This window comes from Phycodurus eques, chromosome 18, assembly GCF_024500275.1.
Source record: "Phycodurus eques isolate BA_2022a chromosome 18, UOR_Pequ_1.1, whole genome shotgun sequence".
NCBI lineage: Eukaryota > Metazoa > Chordata > Actinopteri > Syngnathiformes > Syngnathidae > Phycodurus > Phycodurus eques.
The window spans coordinates 9,371,807-9,395,583 of NC_084542.1; the positions used below are offsets into that span (position 1 = coordinate 9,371,807).

Consider the following 23,777-nt stretch of genomic DNA (forward strand, 5'->3'; position numbering starts at 1 on the left):
TTTTTTTTTCTTCTGATGGGGGGGAGCTTTGCACCACATTTCAAACAGCCAACAAAACCTTACATTTTTTACTTCTGTTTTCAGCTGCTCACATGGACTGAAAGCCAATAAAAGGCATAAGAGCTTTAAAAATTGTGCTAATTGTTAGTGTGTGGCTGCTAACAACTCAAAACCCCATATTGACAGGAAAAAAAAAACGGAATTGTTGAAATTTTTGCAGATTTAAAAAAAAAAAAAGAAAAACTGAAATATCGCACAGCCATAAGTATTCAGACACTTTGTTCAGTATTTAGTGGAAGCCCCCTTTTGAACTAATACAGCCATGAGTCTTTTTGGGAATGATGCAACAAGTTTGTCACATCTGGATTTGGGGATCATCTGCCATTCCTCCTTGCAGATCCTCTCAGGTTGGATGGTGAACGTTGGTGGGCAGCCATTTTCAGGTCTTTCCAGAGATGCTCAATAGGGTTTAAGTCAGGGGTCTGGCTGGGCCATTCAAAAACAGTCACGGAGTTGTTCTGAAGCCAATCCTTTGGTATTTTAGGTGTGTGCTTAGGGTCATGTCTTTTTTTAAGGTGAACCTTTGGCCCAGTCTGAGGTTCTGAGCACTCTGAAGAAGGTTTTCGTCCAGGATATCCCTGTGCTTGGGCGTATTCATCTTTTCTTCGATTGCAACCAGTCTCCCTCTCCCTGCAGCTTAAAAACACTCCCACAGCACGATGCTGCCACCACCATGCTTCACTGTTGGGACTGTATTGGACAGCTGATGAGCAGTGCCTGGTTTTCTCCACACATGGCACTTACAATTAAGGCCAACAATTTCTATCTTGGTCTCATTAGACCAGAGAATCTTATTTCTCAGTGATGGTTGACTTTATAGAACTTTCTCCCATCTCCCGACTGTATCGCTGCAACTCCGCCACAGTGATCTTTGGGTTCTTCTTTACCTCTGTCACCAAGACTCTTCTTCCCCAGTTGCTCTGTTTGGCCGGACGGCCAGCTCTAGGAAAGGGTTCTGATTGTCCCAAATGTTTTCCACTTCAGGATGATGGAGGCCACTGTGCTCTAAGGAACCTTAAGAGCAGCAGAATGTTTTTTTTTGTAATCTTGGCCAGATCTGTGCCTTGCCACAGTTCTTCTCTGAGCTCTTCAGGCAGTTCCTTTGACCTTATGATTCTCATTTGCTCTGACATGCACTGTGAGCTGTAACGTCTTATATAGACAGGGGTGTGGCTTTCCTAATCAAGTCCAGTCAGTATAATAAAACACAGCTGGACTCCAATGAAGTTGTAGAACCATTTTAAGGATGATCAGAAGAAATGGACAGCACCTGAGTTAAATATATAAGTGTCAAAGCAAAGGGTCTGAATACTTGCTGCTGTGTGATATTTCAGTTTTTCTTTTTTTAGTAAAGCAGCAAAAATGTCAATTACTTTTTTTCTGTCAATATGGGGTGCTGTGTGTACATTGAGGAAAAAAATGAACTTAAATGATTTTAACTAATGGCTGCAATATAACAGAGTGAAAAATTTAAGGGGGTCTGAAAACTTTCCGTACCCACTGTGTTTGTGTGTGTGTGTGTGTGTGTGAGTGTGTATATATATATATATATATATATATATATATATATATATATGTAATATTGGTTGGTCCTCTTGTTCAATAGATACTCCTTATTTTTTTAGATGGATTTCAATGGCATTAAGGTCAAATGTTAGACATTAATAATTGTTTTTAGTTAAGAATGTTAAGTTAATTTGTTGGAAACGTTAACACAGGACTAAGTGAGTAAATAGTGAGTAAAATTTACTATGTGCACTGATAATGAGCCAGCATGTGTAATAGCCTAAATCGAATGGGTTCACAATGTCTTTCATGTCACGCCAGAGTGATTTTAATGTTAATGTTGATACTACTTTGTTGTTTTATGATAACTTATGAGCAAATATTGTGCTCTCTGACACTTGTAGCTTTGGGCCCCATTTGTGGGGAAATCAAATATGGGCTAAGGTGATCCGATCAGTTTATTTTGCATGTGTGTGTGGTGAGATTAGTCAAGGCAGGTTTCCCTTGAGAGAGGAAAAAAATAACATTTTGCAGTTGGATTGGCTCCTCCCTGAGCTGTTACCTTATCGTCAGAGTCACCCAAGGCAAGCAAGGCTTAGATTAGGGACCAGACAAAGCACAGCCCAAAAAACCCTATGAGGATGACCCTAAATGGATAAGTGTAGCATCAGGAGTAATGTCTCCGTGTCGGTCTATGAGAGGATGGAGAGTGGGGTTGGTTCATGTACATGATGGGACAGACATCTTGACTACTTTTACATGTTCTTGAGTTTGATGTATTTTATTTAACTTATTTTTTAAACTTTAATTGCATTGCAATTAAGTCAAGAGAATTTTGCCAGTGTAAGTCACTGGCTGCACAGCATGAGTTGCAAATGTCCGCCTTGATAAACCTAATAATGATCACCTTTGATTAAGTTTTGGCTTTGAAAATTGTAGAAAACGATTTCTAGATTCTAGATATCTCTTCTTTTTATTGAAAAGTAATATACAGACAAAATATATATATTTTTTAAACATGGTTTTTAATGTTTATTTTTCTGTTCTTCAATTTAATTCCAAGTTACTGATTTTCACTTTCAAATTTCTTTTTTTTACCCCCCAACTTCCTGGTTTTTCATTAAAAATTATTTTCTTCACATTAAAGTTAATAGTAGTGTTACTCATCATTCTGATGCTTATTAAAATCTCTGTTTTTACTGATGTCTGTCTTCTTAATAGTGATTATTTGTTAAACTTGACACGTATTAATTGGTTGTTTATTGCATAGGTGCGGCAATACACTGCGTCATACAGTTTCTTTATTTTGGTACCAAAGGTATGAAAAAACACCAAGCACACACACTTCCTGCGCACATCTGGTTTCCTGTCATGAGTGACAGCAGAAGTTGTAAAGTGGGCAGTGCTGTGTTGTCACACTGAGATTCTTTTAGATGCTGACTGCTTCAATTTTAAATTTTTAGTCTCTTTTTGTACTTTTCTAATCGGCAGGAATGCAAAGCAGCATGGAAACTCGCACCCTTTTGGTCCTGGAGAACTTCATTGGAGGAAAGTTTGTCCCGTGTCCAAGTCACATCGACTCCTACGAGCCGTCCACGGGGGAAGTGTACTGCAAAGTGCCAGACAGCGGCGAGGAAGAGGTAGGATGTTAATCAATTTTCATTAACCATAGTGCATTGTGCATGAGTTTCTACTTTTCTATTGAAATTGTTGCATTTGAGTTGAGTCTTGCAGAGGGTTGATCCTGAGTTGAGCCTTTTTTTTCTATTGAAAAAAAAAAAGCTGCTAAAAAGCGCTTCTAATGTCGTTAAATTGTCATGTGGTAATGACACAAAAATGACAAGAACCTTTGCTCTTTGCTGAGTCAACAGGTGAGTAAATCATTGAACGCATACACACGCAAGACTGAATTTGAAATACCCTTTGCTTAACATTTAAGGCTCAAACTCTTCATGATACAAGACTCACTGACCTTTATTATATTCACCTGCACAGTTTCAGTGGAAACTCCAGTCGAATGGCTCTAAACAAGATTTTGAAGTTTCTGTTCTCCCCACGCTTGTGAGTTTTCTCCAGGCACTCCAGTGTCCTCCCAGGTTCCAAAAACATGCATTTTAGGTTCGTTGAAGCGGCGCTGTATCACATTGAGTTTGAGATTAACAAATTTTTTGAGTAGAAGATAAAGATTAGGCAGTAAATTTCAGGCTTGTCACAACAATTATGAGGGGGAGAAATGCCAACATGTTGGAAGTCGGACAAGTTTAGGTACCTCACACTCTCACAAAGAGTATCTATACGCATGGTATGAACAGTATGTCGCGGTAGCTAGTAAGAAAGTGTGTGTCGTGATCGTGAGAAAAGATTATGCTGTTCATGGAGTGAATGGCGAACGCCCTGTAATAAAGCCACTCACGTTCAACTTGAACCATGCGGTGAGTCAAGGTCGCTCACAGCGTCTTTTTTAGTTGTATATCTGTATAATACATTTTACCATCAAATGCCCTTTCTCAGTCTTGTTTGTTGTTTTGTAGTTTGAATTGTCACAAAAGCTGTTTCTCCGCTTTTAGTGAGAAACTGGTGTTTTTGATGAAATGTTATAAGCGAGAAACAAACTTTTTTTCTGGTGAAAGCAGTGAGTCTCTTCTTTTGGTAGGTTTGGTGCTTATAATGTCACAGAACACAATATTCTGTGGGTCTTGAAAGATGAGTCAAAATGTTAAAAAACGGCAGGCCTGGTGGGGAACTGCTTTGAAAACGGCTAGTAGCGAATGAGTTAATACCACAACTGAGTGTTATTATTCCTATGAAACGGTCAATGAGTGTATGGGCCAGATAGTAGCACAGTGGCACTTGTAACAAACGTGTTCCATACACAGGTGGAGGCTGCGGTGGCTGCGGCCAAGGAGGCCTTCCCAGGCTGGGCCGCTCACAGTCCAGAGCAGAGGTCTCAGATCCTCACCAAGCTGGCCGACCTGATCGAGGCCCACCTGGATGAGTTTGCCCAGGCTGAGTCCAAAGACCAAGGTGAGTGTGGTGTCCATGTGCTCATTTGTGTCAACACTGCAAGCGGTATTCCCCAAAATCTGATTTAAAAAAAATAAAAAATAAAATAAATGTCACAGTGCACCCCCAAACAAAAATGTCACAAAAAGCGGACAAAAGTCTTAATTATGTACATTGTGCTATCCAATGGAACAACATATAATTGTTCAGCCTGTCACTATACATCCCTGGCATAGATAGTTGCACAAATTGTTTGTAGTACATAAATATTTTTTGGACCAATTAAATAATATTGGATAATTTCCCACAGCTAACTTAATGATCACTCATGGTGCACTGGTTGGAAATCACTGAGTTAGAGGATGTTGACTTTGTTGAAATTTAGCCATTGGGTGGTACTCAAGCCAATCTCTTGTCCCTCACAATGATTCCCATTGAAAATAATGGAAATTGTGTCACTGGCTGTGTAGTGGTTTTCTCAATGGACTTCGGGGAGGGCAACATGGGTTCAATTCCCAATGAGTGATGGTATGTGTGTGAGGGGTTGCCTTACTATGTGCCCTTTGATTGACGGGTGACCATTTCAGGGTGAAGAAAAAAGAAAAGAAAACAAAACAATTTTGATTTATGTACAGGAGGTACTTTTAGTGGAAGAAGAATAAGGGTCCAAGTAAGGGTGTGCTACACCTTGGTTGATTGTAACAATAATACTCAGCTTTTGTACTGAATCTCACATTATATTGTGGCCTAATGTTGAGTGAAATTAGTGTTAATTTTTTATTTTTTTTTTGCATGTGCTCTACATTTTGTCCACTGTTGGTGACTGCTGTTGTGGAACATTCGCAGGTAAAACATTGACGTTTGCGCGGACTGTAGACATTCCCCGATCGGTGTACAACTTCCGCTTCTTTGCCTCGTCGGTGCTCCACCACACCGATGACTGCAGCCAGATGGACCACATGGGCTGCCTCAACTACACCGTGCGCTGCCCCGTGGGAGTGGGTAGGGTTTTGATTTACTAGCATGGTCACGGAACAAATTAAACTTGTACCGCAAGGCACCACTGTATGAGTAAACAGTTACGAGCAGGGTTACAGAACTTAATAACCTGTTAAGAAATCACTGTGTTTGGAGTTAGTGTTCCAATCTGGTTCCTCTTAATTGTTATGTAGCTGGTCTGATCAGCCCCTGGAATCTTCCTCTGTACCTGCTGACGTGGAAGATCGCACCTGCCATCGCTGTGGGCAACACGGTGGTCGCCAAACCCAGCGAGATGACCTCAGTGACCGCCTGGATGATGTGCAAGCTGATGCAGCAGGCTGGTAGGACCACATCTCGATTAAAGACCCTCAATAGCCTGTCGTAAACAACACGTAAAATTCCTCACGGTCCTACAGGTGTTCCTCCAGGTGTGGTCAACGTCGTATTCGGGACCGGCCCCCGGGCCGGAGACGTCCTCGTCGGTCACCCCGACGTCCCCCTGATCTCCTTCACGGGGTCCACGGCGACAGCCCGGCTTATCACTGAGCGCAGCGCCCCCTACTGTAAAAAAATGTCATTGGAGCTCGGAGGCAAGAACCCTGCTGTTGTTTTCGCCGACGCGGACCTGGACCGATGCATCGAGACCACCGTGCGCTCCAGCTTCTTCAATCAGGTGAGTGCAATTTTGGCACTGGGAAATGTATTTAATATGAGTGTAGTGAACAGGAGTCTCCACATGAAAGCGATAAAACTCAATTGTAGAGTGGTAGAGCAGTGTGTGAGTGGTGCAGCACGGACAAAGTAAAAATCCAGCCGTGCTTTTTTTGTCTTTATCATTGCTTGATTGTTTGGCCTTAGAGGAAGTTTAACATTTTGTTTATTAATGACTCAAATTTGTCATTCCAGGGAGAAATCTGCTTGTGCACCAGTCGGATTTATGTGGAGCGGAGTGTTTACTCAATATTCTTGGAGAAGTTTGTGGCCGCGGCCAGGAAGTGGAAGACCGGCGTGCCTTCCGACACCGGCAACAGCAATGGCGCGCTCATCAGCAAGGAGCACTTAGAAAAGGTTGATAGTCAAATATGTGTATTTTAAAGAACAACTTGAACACTGAATTGGAAAAGGCAAAAAAAAAAACTTTCAGAATAAAGTTTTAATTTTATAAGCAAACAATATTATAAAATTAAAAAGTAATAAATATATTATGAGAATTCAGTCATATTATCAAAAAAAACACAGTTTTAAGAATATAAAGTCATTATGAAAAGCCTTATTATCACAACAAAATCACAATTTTAATCAGTCATATTATGCTAACAAAAACTTTTACAATAGTATCAAGTCATTTTATTAAGACATAAAACCCGTATTAATACACAAATTCAGTCATAATATTTGGATTGGAAAATGTATTTTGTAAATCCATTCTATTACTTGAAAAAAAAAAAAAATTATGAGGTGAAAGTTGTAAAATTAGATTTAAAAAAAATCATGTTTTATAAGAATGTAGCCATTCTATTACCAGAACATTTTTCTGCCCTTAGCCACCTAGCATCTTAGCAACCTTGTCACTTGGCATCCCAGAAACTTAGCAACCTAGCATCTTAGCGACTTATCTCCCGAGTATATTAGCCACCTGGAATTGTAGCAACTTATCCACCTAGCATCTCAACTACATAGCCTCTTAGCCACCTTGGTTCTTTGTCCAGGTGCGTGGCTTTGTTGCCCTCGCCAAATCCGAAGGTGCTACAGTGCACTGCGGTGAAGGAGTGGATCCGCTTGACCTTCCGGAGCGCAATGCCAATGGCTACTTCATGGGTGCTACCGTCATCTCAGGCGTCCCACAGGGCTCCCGCGTCATGCAGGAGGAGATCTTCGGGCCAGTCACCTGCGTCAGCCCCTTCGACAGCGAGGACGAGGCGGTGGCTGAGGCCAACGGGGTGCGCTATGGACTGGCAGCCACCGTGTGGTCCCGCGATGTGGCCAAGGTGCACCGTGTGGCCGCAAGGCTTCAGGCGGGCTTGGTGTGGACCAACTGCTGGCTGGTGAGGGATCTCAAGCTGCCCTTCGGAGGCATGAAGATGTCTGGCGTCGGCAGGGAAGGGGGGAAGGATTCCTACCACTTCTTCACAGAGGTCAAGACCATCACCATCAAACACTGAAACCACTTTTAGAAGGAGCTCAGGTGTGGAATCCTCACTTTTCTTTATTTTTTTCAACTGTTTCACCCCCTCTCATTAGTCACGATATCTGAAGATCCATTGTTTAATGGGTTTCTGCTGATGCTAATCTTGGAGATCCTTTTTTTTTCGAGGTAGAATTTTTCGACATTTATAATTTATTATGAGGGGGAAAAAAAGTGATTTACGACCATCGTCATTTTACCAAAAAAAAGAAATTATTTTACAAGATTGAGGCCATAATAAATATTTCATCAAAAACTCATATTCTTGCAAATATGTAGTAATTTTGCCATGTTTTTTATTTGTTTATTTTTCAACAATAAAATTACAATTTAAGGAATTTATTTTTGCAAGAATACAATATTGTAAGTATTGTAATGATGATTTTATCTATATATATTTAATATATATAAATTGTACCAATTAAATTAATTCATTAATTTATTGGGAATGTATCCACTTTTATAATAAGCTTCAAAAATTGCAAATCTCATGAGAGAAAAAGTTGTTCTTTTTTTAAGTCAAATATTTCTAAAAAGCCTGATGAGTACACCACACAAAATTTGGTACACTAACAAGTGCTTTGCAAACAATAACATTGTTATAGCACAGTTATAACAATGTTTATATCAATGTAAACATGAGTGCAGCACGCTTGTACACCACTGGGAGGCATTATTACCATGACTTTTTGCAGTTTTACTTATTATAGTGGCCGGTTAGCGTATTAAGTGTGCCTATTGAAGCATATCTGATTGACAAATTATGTCATAGTGGGTCATGTTGTCATTAGACGTGATGTCAATCGCAGATTAATGAGAGCTGGCGTGAACAAAATCAGGCCAGTCGACTTGTTATGAATTTATGATGTTCACAAGCGAGCAAGCAGTCAGCAACAGACTTTGGACCTTTTCCCATGTCGCAGTGTTCTCCTTCTGCTTTGCTTGAAGTCCAGTTCCTTCTCTCGGTGTCTGGAGCTGACGTAAGAGAGGTGAATAAAAGCAAAATTGTGCCCGTTCTTGTTCCATGCTTGAGTTTGTCTGTATGGGAAATGATGTCAGCCGTGTTGTTCAAACTGCAGCAGTACATGAAATTAGCAGTATTAGTATAAAAAAAAACAAAAAAAAAAAACAAAAGATGATTCAGACCATTTTAATGCAGTCTCTTTTTATGTTCTTTACGCACTGCCGAGGTATCGGTTTGTGAACTTAAAATCAAGTGACTCAGACTCGGGTGCAAGAAAATTTCATCGGGACAATGCGTGTCACAGCTAATTGTGCTTCACTTCAGTTAAGATTGTTGCTACTAAAAACATTGCATTTTGTAGTCGTGCCTTGCGATGCGAGTTTAATTTGTTCCGTGATCAAAACACTCGTGTCTCAAATCAGCTTTTCCTGTTGAAATGAATTGAAATGACATTTAACCGTTCCAGCCTCCCCAAAATAACTGACAACAAAATTTGTAATGTTTCTTCTTAAGGAAAATCGCACTATAACATTTGACTCTATAAAAAAAACCATCATACTTGTAATATCTTAATGAAATATAATATAATGATTGTAACAGTTCGTGCATCATGAGTGAATGTTTCAATTCATTGTGGCGCTGCTTTTGGGGTGCCAGTCTTGACCACAAGGGGGCAGTATAATACGGTGATGCAGACAAAAACAAAAAGAGTCACCACTACTCTTAGTGACGTAATATGCCGCAGTCGTAGAGGTTAAACAATATCTGCCTGTGAGTGTTGTTATATTATCTCTCTACATGTGTTGCGCCACCGTTTGTGTCGAAATATCCGTTGCTGAAAGTGTTACAACACCGCCACATGAATGCTATTTGTTAGCCTGTCCATGACATTTCACATTATGTGTTAGCATTGAGCTAGCGGACTTGAAGGCCAAGTCCTGGATGTACCTCACCTCCTGCCGAATGTCAGCAGGGATAGGCTTAAGCTCACTTGCGCAACCCTAATAAGAACAAGTCCAATTGAAAATGGATTGAAGGACATTTTCAAATATAAACCAAGCGTTTCCTGAGGTGGTCTGCCAACGTGTGTTTTATCTCAGTGACAAAGAAAGCAAGGCCCAAGAAAAGTACCCTTGAATTACCTGCTTTTCCCTGTGGCCGCAAGTCTGAACATTGAAGGAAATACACACACACAAAAACATAACGTGACTTTTTTTTTTTTTTTTTCCCCCACTCCGGTGCAGTAATGTTGCCACTCTCCCACTCGCAATTCTCCTTTAACACTTTCCTGGGTTTAGAGCAAGAAACCCATTGGTTTTCCACGTGTTTGAACAACATGCAGTATTAGATTTCATCAAAATAGCCACTGCTCACCCATCCTTCTCAACTGTGGGGCAAATATAAGAGTATGGCACGTTTGTGGTAAAATATTGCAATTTGGAGACAAATATGGCATTCTTTGTGGCAAAATGTTGCATTTTGTGGCAATTTGGGGTGGAAAAAAGGAGAATCTTAGAGGCATAGCCTTTGTCTTCGAAATGTAAAATTTTTGTGGTTTTAAAAAAAAAAAAAAAAAAAAGGATTTTGTGGCAAAATGGAGCATTTTTGTGCATTTTGTCAAGGACCACCATCAGTCCACCAAGCACACTTTGAGAAATGCTGTTTTCCACCCCCAAAACATAGTTTAATAGCTGTTTCTAGTGGCTCAGTAATTGGTAAAATCATATTTGGGGGAAAAAACAAAAGAAAAGTGGTGTCATAATGTTTTGTTAAAATTGTAATGTGACACCAGGGTTTGCTAGTGTGTGAGTGGGTGTGTGTTTAGGCAGTGTGTGGGAGTGTGTAGCATGGCAGGGGGAGTAAGTTGGCAATCGTTGCTGACTGGTCAGCAACCTACTGGTTTTGTTGGTGGGACCAGATGGTTGAGTTTGGCCTCTGAACGATTGCCGTGGCTGCGTACAGTCCAAGAGTGCACATTGAAGCGAAAGACGACAACAAGCGACAACAAGCTGATCTCACTGATGATGTTTCTTTTTCTTTTGTCATTCCTGTTCGGTGACTTCGTGTGACATATATTCACGTATAGCCTCAATCTATTTTCAGTCCACATAGCCAAATTTGACTTCCTACAACACCCCAAAAACATTTTTTTCCCTAAAGAAATACAAAAAAAACCTCTTCTTGCCACAAATTTGACTTTTTTTCCTATAACATTTGACTTTGCCCCCAAATAGATCTCTCTTCTCCAAAAAGAGAAGAGATGTTTCATCATCCAACAAGACAATGACCCAAAACACACTGCCAACACAACAAAGGACTTCATCAGGGAGAAAAAGTGGAAGGTCTTAGACTGGCCAAGTCAATCACTGGACCTGAATTCAATAGAGCATGCATTTTACCTCCTGATGAGGAGACTGAAGGGAGAAACCCCCAGAAACAAACAAGAACTGAAAAGAGGCTGCAATAAAGGCCTGGAAAGCATTTCAATTGAAGAATGCAACAGTCTGCTGAAGTCAATTGGTCGCAGGCTTGATGTAGTTATTGCAAGTAAGGATTATGCCACCAAATATTAAATGTTATAAAGTTAATTTAATAATGTCTGTTCCAATACTTTTGCTCACTTGAAAACAAACAAAAGGTGCTCTGCCCTGAGTCGTTTAACACATCTAGGTGTAAATATGAAATAAAAGCTGGAATTCTGAACTTTTGTCTCATATTCATCTTGATCTTAAATCAAAATATCTTCAGTATACAACAAAAACAAAGGAATTGACCTTGCTGTTCCAGTACTTTTGGAGGGGACTGTAATAGCATACATAAAACACAAATAATGCATAATCCCACCCCCAGAATCTTTCCCGCCCCTTTCTCCCTGAAATTCACAAGAAAAATATTATATATTTACACAGGTTACAACTCCAATGTATTACAATGTAGTTCTCCCCCAAAATATCATTAACTTTATTTTAGTAAGATTGCAAGCCCCCACTTTGACTTCTCCCCCCAAAATGTACTGTTTTTTTTTTTTGCAAATTACTACTTCATTCTCGTAAAAATTAACTATTTTTCCACAAAAATGTTAGTTATTTTCAATGAAAAGGTAAAAATGTTCATCCAAAACACAACTTAATTATCATACAAGTAAAATAATAATAATAATGATAACTTATTAACTAAAAAATGCCCCCCTCCCAACAAATAATAATACCCATCGGTGATAAAATCCTGCTCACTTCCTGATAAACAGTGACAAAAACTTAACCTCCTTAGTGGAGGTAACAATCCTCACATTATTCAATTGTCCTTCATCATCATCATAAGAATACGTTTTTCCTGTCCATTGATGGAAGCTTCAATATCCTATTGGCAGCTTAGAGACACACCGCTTCTGAGACCACGCCCACTCGAGAGCAAACAACATGGCTGACTGCACGTGAAGAAGTCAGTGACATCCCTAGCAAATAATGTCACATCGACCGGGGGGGGAAATGACGCCATACGAATTTTCGACATCTTGGACTTATCTAAAAAGCGTAGAGTTCAATATCGTTAGCCTAGTAGCATACTTTCCTGGACCAGTTGCCCCAATTTAACCTTTGTGGATTTCTTTGACCTGGACAATCGACACAGACGTTAAGAAAAAAACATACATTTTTTTAAATTAAATTGATATTGTGACAGTGGGTCCAAAATGACATAGGCAATTACATGATTACGCTAATTACGCTAATACATTTGTAGATATGTGTCCATTCTTCCGTGATGACCCTGAATATCTCGTCTAATATTTACCAATCAAAGTACTGCAAGGCCAATTGTTTGCTTGTTTTACTTTAACAGTGTGTTGACCCTGCACACACGCACGCATACGCGCACACACATACGTGCAATGCTCAGTAGAGTGTTTTGGGGTGTCTGGTGACAACAATGGGTTGTCACCAGACACTTACATGCGTTTCCTGAGAGGGGTGAGACACTTTCCGGGGATTCTTTCTCATCAAATTATTACGTTGTTGCTTTCCAAAGAAGCTGACGAATGTACAGTACACGCTTGACATGTGCAGAACTCATCTGTGTGTTTTAATACATTTGTCGTCTCATTGATTTTATAGTGCGTGACGAAATGTGTTGTTTTTTGAGCTACAATGCTAAGGAGGTGTCCTGGCTGGTCCACTCCAATTTTTCAAACGTTGATCTGGTTTGGTCAGCAATGTGGAATGACTGAGGAGTGTAGTACTGCTGTTATTCTTAAACTGTTACTTTAAATGCAAATAATATTGAAATGAAAAATTCAATGACTATTACTAATAATGATACGACAATTTCTTATATTAGGACTAATGATACTACCTGCTACTACTATGTGACTGATACTCCTAATGATACTAATGCTAATAAGACTACTAATACTAGTTTTGCTACTAGTAGTATTTTTTTATTGATATTGTGACACTACAAATGATATTACTAATACTGGTACCACTACTACCATTACTCCTACTACTACTTCTCATGCCACTACTAATGATGCTAATACAATGATACTACTAATACTCCTATCAATACTAATTATTCTACTCATAATACTAATGCTTCTACTAATGATACTACTACTTCAAATGATAGTAATACTACGAGTACTACTTTTACTAATGCCACTACTAATGATACACCTACTACTACTACAACGAATGCCGCTTCAGATTATACTACTAATACTAATGATACTAGTATTACTACTAGTAGTAATATAGTACTACTACTACTACTACTACTACTAGTATTAGTTCTACTACTGTCACTACTAATCAAACTAATACTACTACTACTACTAGTGCTACTGCTACTTTTAATGCATCTACTAGTGATAGTACTGCTAATAATAATACAAATACTTATAGCCCTCCCGTTCAGCCTGTATATGCTACCCTTTTGTCAAATTCTTCAGAACTTTAATTTTGACTATCATAGCTATGCAGATGACACACAGTTATATCTAGCAGTGTCTCCAGATGACTACAGTTCAATTGAGGTGTTGTGTCACTGTCTAAAACAGATAAATAACTGGATGAGCCAAAATTTTCTTCAATTAAACCACAATAAAACTGAGATAATTGTTTTTGGCAATAAAGAAAAGATGATTGCTGTTGGTACTGGAGTCACTCTCTTTAAAAACCAAAGACCAAGTCCGACACCTTGGTGTTCTGATAGATTCCGACCTGACTTTCAACAGTCATATCAAATCAATAACTAAAACTACTTCTACCAGCTGAAGAACATATCCAGAGTGAAGGCTTGCATGTGTCAAGCAGACCAGGAGAAGCTCATCCATGCTTTTATCTCAAGTAGACTTGACTATTGTAATGGTCTTCTGACTGGACTCCCCCAAAAGAGCATTAAACAGCTGCAGCTCATTCAGAATGCTGCAACTCGGGTTCTGACCAGAACAAAGAGGTCAGAGCATATTTTTCCAAATCTAAAGTCTTTACACTGGCTTCCAGTCAGCTTTTGATTAGATTTTAAAGTTCTGCTACTGGTCTATAAATCCCTAACCGGTTTAGGTCCTGAATACATGAATGAAATGCTAATGGGAATGCTCTGTGATCGACAGACTCAGGTCAAATACTAAAGCACAGAGTCCAAAGCAAACATGGTGAAGCAGCATTTAGCTATTATGCTGCACACAAATGGAATAAATTGCCAACAGAAGTGACGTCAGCCCCAAGTGTGCATGTTTTTAAGTCCAGGTTAAAAACTCTTCTTTTTCCCATGCTTTTTAGAGCATTTCCACTTTTAAATATTTATTGCACAGTACGCTGTTTTAATTGTATTTTTATTTTACTTTTTTCTCCGTTTTAAATGTTTATAAGCTGTTTTTTTCTTTGTTTTTAAATGCTTTTAATCATGTAAAGCACATTGAGTTACCTTGTGTATGAAATGCGCTATATACATAAATTTGCTTCGCTTTGCTTTAGTAGTAATAATATTAATGCTGCTTCTAATTTAGTAATACTGATGATACTGCTGCTATTAATACCAATACTAATGATACTACTACTAGTCATAGTAGTTTAAATTCAACCCACAAATTCTCACAATTTCTGATAACAAAAACAATGATGGCTTAAAAAGGTTCATTGGCGCCAGGCAGTATGTGAGGGTTGCCGAGTCAGCATATCTGTGAAGACATTAGTGTACTCCAGCACATCAAAGTCTATAACACGCTAATGAGTCACGCAGTGTGCCTGTGATCAGGCGTCCAGAAAGGGAGTGGGCCAAATTTGGAGTTGGGCCAGAGGTGGAGGAAGCTTCTGGAAATAGCTCCCTGTGTCTGTGTGGTCTTTCCTTGATAGTCCCGTGCGCTCACTAGCTGGCCAGTCGCGGACAGCAGACAGTGAGGCACCACACGGGAAGCACACGAGAGGCTCACTACTATCTTACCATTGTTCGGGATGTACAGAGAAGAACAATACTATATGAGGGGGCGCGGTGGAGGTCCTTGGAGAGGCCACTGGTAACATATTAGAATTCACATTCATTTGTTTTTCTTTCTCCAAACAATGCTTCCCTTACAATATATTGTTAATACCGGTGATTTGACATGCCACAGGGAAGTGTTGTTAACAACTCTGCCAAAGTTGAATGATCCAAAAAAAAATTGCTAAGTATATAAAATGAGGCTTCGAAATCATGAAAAGTCAAGCAATTCTCTCTCTTCTCGAACGCTGTGGGCGTGTCCACTTAGTGCGCTGAAACCAAGCCCTGCTCGACTGTCGACTGTTAATCAAATATCATTGCTATGACCTTTAAAAATGGATGCCAACATCTTTCTCATATTATTACATAACTCCATGTTTGAGCTGCTGCTTAAAGCCCCCGCTGCTGGAATTGATCTCAATGGGTCTTTTCCACGTGGCAACAACCAGGCACTCTAAAGTGGCCACGCCAGGCCAAAGACTCACTCCGCACGATGGCTGTCAAGTCAAACTTTTTTAAAGTCGGCTTTTACATCGTTCCAACTTTCTCAGCGTGACATGTACACACTTAGGCCTGACAGAGATGTGCTCTAAAGCAGCCATGTCAGTATTTTTATGGGGAAAATTACCCCCTTTAAAAAAATACATAAAAAAGTGACCTCCTGGAAAAGTGCAATTTCCTGTTCCTGGCTCTGGACTTTTTTCAAAGCGCAGTGTTGACCCTGCATATACTGTAGATATCTAAGTAGTGATATACAGTAATGCAACTGCACCAATATCTTTGGCTGTCCCTGTCAAAAAAAGCTCCATCCACTTTATATCATCCTTTCTGCACGCTTTTGTCATCCTTAACCAATGTGCAGGCAGCAGACAGGTAATAAATAGCCGAGGAAGGAGAAGAGAAAGCTTATCTGGGTTCATATCATGCACACTTCCCCCCTGAAGGCTTTCTCTTCCTATATTCACTCGCATTTATGGAACTGTCCGTCCGTCTGCGTGTGAGCCTCAAAGCGGCGCGCAGCAGATTTATGAGCACACGTCTCCGTGCTGCCGAACGCACGCTGGATGATCATCAGCCTGCGAAAACAAATCACAGGGAAGCGACACAGTGGAAGGCACAGGAGGACGATGCAGTATATGTACCCAAAAAAAAAAAGAGCTGTCAAAAATCTGCCTTTGAAAAGACAATAAGCACATCAATTGAAAACTCACGCTAATGATTCTGTGACATTGAAAAGATTAGCATTCAGCAGAGAAATGCTATTGGCGATCCACAAATGTGAAGTACCGGTATATTGTTTTTGTTTTTTGTTTTTAGCAACTTGAACAATCCGAAAATTTATCCATCTGAAAAATCGCAAATTTTGAAAAGACCAAAAATATTTGAAAATTAGCATTTTTGCAACAGTTGGAAATGTCAAAAAAGCTGAAAAAAAACGTTTTTTTCACCCATTTCTCAGCACTGCAGGACCTATTTATTTATGCAAATAATGAACTAACATTTTAAAAAAATTGAGAGGAAAAAATCTGGAGGAAAAATGTGTGCAGTTTTGGAAAAGTTGGAACTGTCGAAAATACCAGAAAAGTGTTCCACTTCATTTTACTCCTGAACCTAAGTTTTTGTCATGCACATGTTGAAATAAAATGTTCAAAAATCGGAAAAGAAGAAAAAAAAATGTGTGTAATTTGAAAAATAGAATTAAGAACATTTAAGAGATTTTTAAATGTTTAGTTTTTTTTAGAAATTATATTTGGGAATTTTTGAGAACTGAGAAAATGAGTGATTTTATTGTGTGTGATCCCCCCCACCCCAACATTTGAAAATCGACTGAGGCAACTTGAAACCTTTGTAAAGAACTGTCCGAAAATGCCACAGTTCAGTTGCAGAACTGGCCAAAAATGGAACCCATTAGCGTGAGGGCTAATCAAATCGCAAAAATATTCTACTCCACAATCTCCACTTTGTTGCAGTGGCCCTCAACTTTCCTCCCCGTTCTCCTCCATTCGTTGTTTACTTCCCCTTCCAAGTGATGCGTTCAATGCGGCGCGTTTTTTCCCAGATGTCTCCTTTATATGCCAGGCTCGTCCTACCTCCCCTCATGTGCCCTTCATGTGTGCGCGTGTGTGTGTCTGTGTGTGGGGCTGTGTGTTGTGTACAGGCAGAAGTGCCACAGTCGCCGAATAGTTTTACCAGGCTGCCAGTCTGCAGACCCCATCCCGCTCGCTCATTGGCCGGGGGACAAACTGCCTCAACCAATGAGAATGCGGCAAGATATTTACGACCATGCTGATGAGTGCAATCAATTTTGCTGTGTGTGTGTGTGTATGTGTCTGGGAGGGGGGAAGCATGCTCATCAACAACCGTGTCGATCGGGATTGGTCAGAAACTGGATGATGACACCAGGAGCAATCCAACCTTTTAACATTCTGTCCTTTTTCTTGGAGCTGGTTGATGGATAAAAAAAAAACAGAAATGCTGAGTCATATAGCAACAGTGGACGTCAGTAAACCTGCACAGGTACCGTACATGTATAACTATACTGTGGTACAGTGAACCCCTGTTTATCGCGCGGATATGTTCAGCATCTGCCTGAAATGACCAAAGAGATTTTTTTTCCTCCTGCATACCTTCAACACAAGGTATGCAGGAGGAAAAACACAATGGAAACATATTTGAACATAGAAAAACTAATTGCAAGTATAAAAAGTCTCGAAAATACTATACATAGTGTAGTGTGGATGTACATGCATGTGCCTTTAAGAGGTGGGGCGAGTCTGTGAGTGAGTTTCTGGGCATGAGCAGTGGCTAACAGCAGCTTCTGTGTGAGTGTGCTATGTTTACTGTAACAACGCGTCGGCGACTGTGGCTCTCGTTTCCCCACATACGAGGGTATCACAGTAAATATACTGGGAGCAACAAAAAAAACAACTGAAAATAATTGCTTACAAAAATGCACCTATTATTTAGCTTTTGAAAACTAGACCTTTTTTTTCCATTTCAAACAATGTATGTATGTAATATAGTATTTGTACAATTATGTATATAATAATAATAATAAAAAAATGAACAAATACACATCCTGATAAAAAGTAGAAATAGTATTACAAGTATTTTTATAGAATATACAATAGAAAAAAAATATGTGTTCAAAACTGTAGATATAAATTAACAAAATAGCAATAATATGAAATCATAATACTATATATTGTATTGATCAGTATATTGAAGTATATAAATAATTACAGAAATTAAGAAACATGATTAAATAAATATCATCCATCCATTTTCCGTACCGCCTATCCTCAATCTTATACAATAATACATATAATAATAATTAAGTAATAATTATTAAGAATAATACGAGAATAATAATGATTATGAAATGTATTAGAGTACGTCAATAAATAATTACATATAAAAACAAACATGATTAAAGGAAGAAATACTCATCCTTAGAAAATATAACTGCTATGTAAGACTAGTTTGAAATAAAAACAATACATTTTTAATAAATCAAATGACTGTTTTATTGGTAATAATACAACAGTAATGCTAATAATACTATTTATTCTTACATTTTATACTACATTTGAAAAAATATGTAATAGTGATATGATATGTATATGCATGTATTTGTTGATTTAATCATGTATTTATTTTCATAATTTAAAACAAGATGTTTTGACTATAGGGATGCGCTCATATTCCCTTCGGAAACAGATTGATTTTTCTTCTAACACGTCAGGTTTTACCATCGAACAAAGTTTCCTGTACGCGTGCGTTTCAAGTTGCCATTTTATGAAATATTCATCATGTCATCATCAGCAGAGAGCGAAAAAGAAGTCCCCAAAACTTTACAAAGACACGTCCCGTCTGACGACAGTTTTGCTCACTGACCTTTTCCTACACTTATCACAAATATTCTTTTTGTTTTTCTCCTCTTTGTTGAAAATTCGCTGCGAACGTCTATCAATGTGCGTGTGTGTGTGCCCAAAGCCAAAGACTTTTGTTCACTCTACAAAGCAGGAAATATATATATATATATATATATATATATATATATATTTTTTAAAGTTAAGTGCAGGAGGGAACAAAGTGAACTCCATTACCCCAAATTGTGACCTTCTTTTCCTGTTAGGACTCATTGTGAACATTTATTTAGATTGCCAAAGGACACGAAAAACCTTTCCAACTGCATCCTTCTATTATGCGTCGCTGAGAGGAGTTAAAAATATCGGCACAGAATATCGTTTTGTCTACGATACTAAAACTGCGAGGATCTTCGCACCAACATGGAGCTGGCCGGCGTACACTCGGAGAGAAATGCATCGCGGAGGAGATATGGACAGGGACGAAAGGGGGTGTTATAATAAAGTGAAGCAAGAGAGACTATCAATATATATATATATATATATATATATATATATATATATATATCCCCTAGATTATGGGGGGAAATATTCGTAATAATTTGCATTATTGCTTGGGCTCTTGATGAATTGTGGCACTACCATTAGCAAAATCTTTTCAAATATTTCTTTTGGTACTATCACAATAATATACTGTATTGCAGAATGAACCCCTGTTTATTGAGGGTGATACGTTCCAGACCCAACATGGGCACTCTGTATCCCCTAAGGACCACATGAGTATCTCGCGGACCTGTTCTAAAAAAAAAAAGATCACCAGTGATGGTACATTGTGATTTACTGTGAAAACTGTAGAATTGATGATTTCAAAATACAAAGATTTATATACAAGTAAATGAAGTGTTGCATATTGACATTTATCGGTTTACTGCTTTGTTAAATCATTGGTCATAATTACTGTGAGAAATCATTAACGTGATGAGGGTCATCATATATACCAATACCATTAATTATTAGGGATAACATATAATTAAAGGTAATTTGAGTGAATGTGTTATTTCAGAAGTGTGGATCAAACTGGTAGCATTTCACATTCATCGGTACCCAAGAAGTTACTTTCACTTTCGGTTTGTGATATCTATATTTGTTTTGTTTTACCTCTCCACAATTCTTTAAATATGTACACTTAATAAGACACTTAAAGTCATTAAAAACACGTAAGTTATTCTTTATAATTCTCCAATCTGTTTATTTCTCCCTTCCAATTGAAGTTTAGAGTAAAACTGACACATAAATCAAGAGAAATACACATTATATTACATATATTGTATACTAACCCTAACAAAAGCCCGCCATGTTAATGCCTACATAAAATGGAAAACGCCATAGATGTGGTAACAGAAACTACCATAGATGTTATGATAAAGCTAAACCGTCAAACAACTACTTCATACACAGAAAGCAGCAACACATACTGTACAAACAGAGCATACGACAATACTCATAGGTATACATTCTGTGTGTGTGTGTGTGTGTGTGTGTGTGTGTGTGTGTGTGTGTGCGCGTGCGCGTGCGTGCACCTGGATTACAAGAGAAAACAGGCCAAGCTACCCCGTGGCGCGCGACTGGAGCTCATCACCAATGCTCTTTATGATACTCACTTACTCCCAACTCCTTCATGTTACATCTATCTTCTTTTTCCTATTCATCTCCCCCCCCCCCCCCCCCTCTCTCCCAGAGCTCTTTCTGCCTGTGCTGACTTTGATGTGCTTCCTGTCTCGCTCTCTGCCGGCTTTCCTGCCGCATCCGCGATGTCATCGGTCTGCTAGCGAAAAGAAAAACATGAAACACGCTGCTAAAATGGCGATAGGAGCATTGAAAGGTTGTTAAGAACATAAATAAAAAGGTACAGTGTAGAACACGTAATTATAATATATGACATAACGGATTTCTATTTAGAGTGGATATAAAAAAGTCAAGGTATGGTGTTCTTTTAGTGATGAGCAGAGTTGTGTTTGCGCCAAACATAACTTTTGGAATTATGACCAAAAAGTTGGACGCTGGTTTCACCGAACCAAAAAAAATCACTCAAACACGTGGGAAAATGTGGAACTGTGCCCTTAGACAAGGTGAAGGAAATTCTGAACAATTTCAAATAGTCGTGAGTGTTAGCGCAAAACCTTTAGGCTTATACCAGAAAGCAAAAAAAAAAAGAAGAAAGCTTGCGAAATGCCTACTATCTTTATTTCGGGTTAATCAGACGCACTTTACATGGTGGCAGGTGTGTGCTGGCTCCCACATAACATGAGTTTGAATGTGATTGGTTAATTCTGAACACAGCCGCATCCCCAGTCATAAGAGGGTGTGCGCACTTATGCAATCACATTATCATAGTTTTATTTTTGGGGGGGGGGGGGGGGGGGTGCCGGTTTACTTTACTCCCCCAAAAAGATTTGAGGCCACATTATATAGGCCACATTAATTGTAGAAAAGCTTTGATGTTTTAGCGATTTAAAAACAAAAAACAAAAAAAAACCTGGCATTTGAACAGGGGTGTGCAGACTTCTTATATCCATTCTATATTCTCAAAAGCATTCCTCAATTTATCAGTCTCTATAGTTTGGGCACGTTACTCAAATTCTCCTTCCAAGTTCATCTGTTGTATCTCCTCTGAGTCCCGCCCCCTCGTCCACCCTTTCGTTTCCGGTGGGCGACGGGTTGCTCATCGCCGCGGCGCCAGGAAGCAGCTGCCCGCCCTGCAGGAAGGGGGCAATAAAGAACAAAAGTAGGCTTGGGGTGTCCGCGACAAGACGATGTACATCTGGCAGGTCAGGGCGGAGACCGTGTGGCCAGCGCTAACTGTTAGCCTGAAGCATTTTACAGTAGCTCGTCCTTACGGGCGATTAGTAGGATATCCACTAAAATAGTGCTTCGCAATAAGTTGACTACCTACTGCACGTATTTTAACGTTGACTTGGAAAAATGTCAATTATAAGTGACAGCTCGAATAACTCATAAGTGGGAGCACTGGTAGGTCTAGGTACTAATGTACACTATATGGCATGTTCTCCTGCGCAAAGTAGTATAGTATCTAACAAAGTATTGCACTGTAAATAATTATTTAATAATTATAATTGAAAGTTACAACTTTCACTAAAACAAGTTGCGCTTAACCTAACTTGAAATTATGATCAATAGTAGTTTTTAGTATCATACTGACGTTTGTAGATTTTAGAAAATACATACAAATTTTGCATTATGACAGTAGTGCCTTGAAATACGAGTTTAATTCATTCTGCGACCATGCTCGTAACTCATCTTTCCTCATTGAAATGAATGGAAATGCCATTAATCCCTTCTAGCCTCTCTCCACAGAAACAACAACAAAATATTGTGTTAATTAGGGAAATAGCACTCTATAATGTTGTGCTTTATAGAAAAAATTAGAGTCATAACATAATGGAATAGAATGTAAAGAATGTATCAGTTGTGCATCATGTTTTAATGCAACAATTCAATTCATTGCACCGCTCCTTCTAGTGTTCCCATTTTGCCCACCGCGGGCAGTATAATGCCCTCATACAGACACAAACGAAGAAGGGTCACCACTACTCTCAGTGACTCAGTGAGGTTCAACATTATTGGTTATTTTTCGCAGAAGATAACAAAATATATGCCTGTGAGTATTATTTGTTATATTGTCTGTATTTGTGTTGCTGCAACGTTTGTGTTCAAATAGCTGTTGCGTAAAGCATTATCACACCGCCACGTTGATGCCATTCGTTAGCAAGTCTATGGTGATTCCCATTATGTGTTAGCATTCAGCTAGCAGGAGCATTCCCAAAGCAAAACTACCTACCTCGTTTAAAAAAAAAAAAAAAAAGTGTAATTTTTCAAGGCACCACTGTATATATGTCAGTGCCACCATACGTTAATTTGTCAACACAGTATGTTTATTGCCCCGTTTAAAGGGCAAAGCCAAACAATGAGTTCAGAGCCGCAAAGCAAGGCGGCCAGGGGCCAAAGAAAAGGGAAATGATTGGCGTGCAGCGGGACAAAGCGAGCGCGTCTGTAAATAGTGCAGCTCCAGCAGACTTCCTTATCGCCGCGGCATCGCTCGGTTTCGGGCCTCTGAAGTCTTGTCTTGCCATTGTTCCCGCAGAGACTGGAATCTCCAACCTGGTACAAAGGGACTGACAGTGCAGGGGACGCAGGGCGAGGTTGACATTCGTCATACAGTTTTAAGAATTAGGAATTCTTAGTGATAGTTTTTTTTCCTCAGCACATTTTTGCATTTTTCACAAAATGATGACCATCCTCACAATTTATTTTTAAATGACCTCTATCCACATGATTTGCATAAATCAAACGTATGTCTGTAACTTGTAACTCACTGCGGGGCCACTTTAGAAGCCTAAAGAAAGTTGTGTAGAAAATGAATTCATTCATTCATACTCACATTCACACCTACGGCCAATGTAGTCTTCAATTGACCTACCACGAATGTTTTTGGGATGTGGGAGGAAACCGGAGTGCCCGGAGAAAACCCACGCAGGCACGGGGAGAACATGCAAACTGCAAACAGGTGGGGCCGGGGTGTGAACCCCGGTCCTCAGAACTGTAAGGCAGATGTGCTAACCAGTCGTCCACTGTGCCGGCGGCACAATAACAACAAGGGAAATTCAAAGTGGGGTTACGGACTTAAATAGATAAAATATATAATTGAATAAAA

General features: G+C 39.3%; 1 protein-coding gene across 1 annotated transcript; it reads left to right on the plus strand.

Annotated features, from left to right (window-relative positions):
- Positions 1-58: 58 nt before the first annotated feature.
- Positions 59-8,827, plus strand: aldh8a1 (aldehyde dehydrogenase 8 family, member A1). Its single transcript, XM_061705038.1, has 7 exons — positions 59-3,206; positions 4,443-4,590; positions 5,416-5,571; positions 5,742-5,891; positions 5,967-6,223; positions 6,457-6,618; positions 7,260-8,827. Exons 1-7 carry the CDS (start codon positions 3,060-3,062, stop codon positions 7,710-7,712), a joined length of 1,473 nt encoding a protein of 490 aa, XP_061561022.1. The 5' UTR covers positions 59-3,059; the 3' UTR covers positions 7,713-8,827.
- Positions 8,828-23,777: the final 14,950 nt, after the last annotated feature.

Coding starts and splice junctions, on each gene's coding strand:
- aldh8a1 (XM_061705038.1), top strand. CDS start 3,060: ATGCAAAGCAGCATGGAAACTCGCACCCTTTTGGTCCTGGAGAACTTC. Junction 4,591..5,415: donor GGCTGAGTCCAAAGACCAAG/GTGAGTGTGGTG, acceptor GAACATTCGCAG/GTAAAACATTGACGTTTGCG. Junction 6,224..6,456: donor GCTCCAGCTTCTTCAATCAG/GTGAGTGCAATT, acceptor TTGTCATTCCAG/GGAGAAATCTGCTTGTGCAC.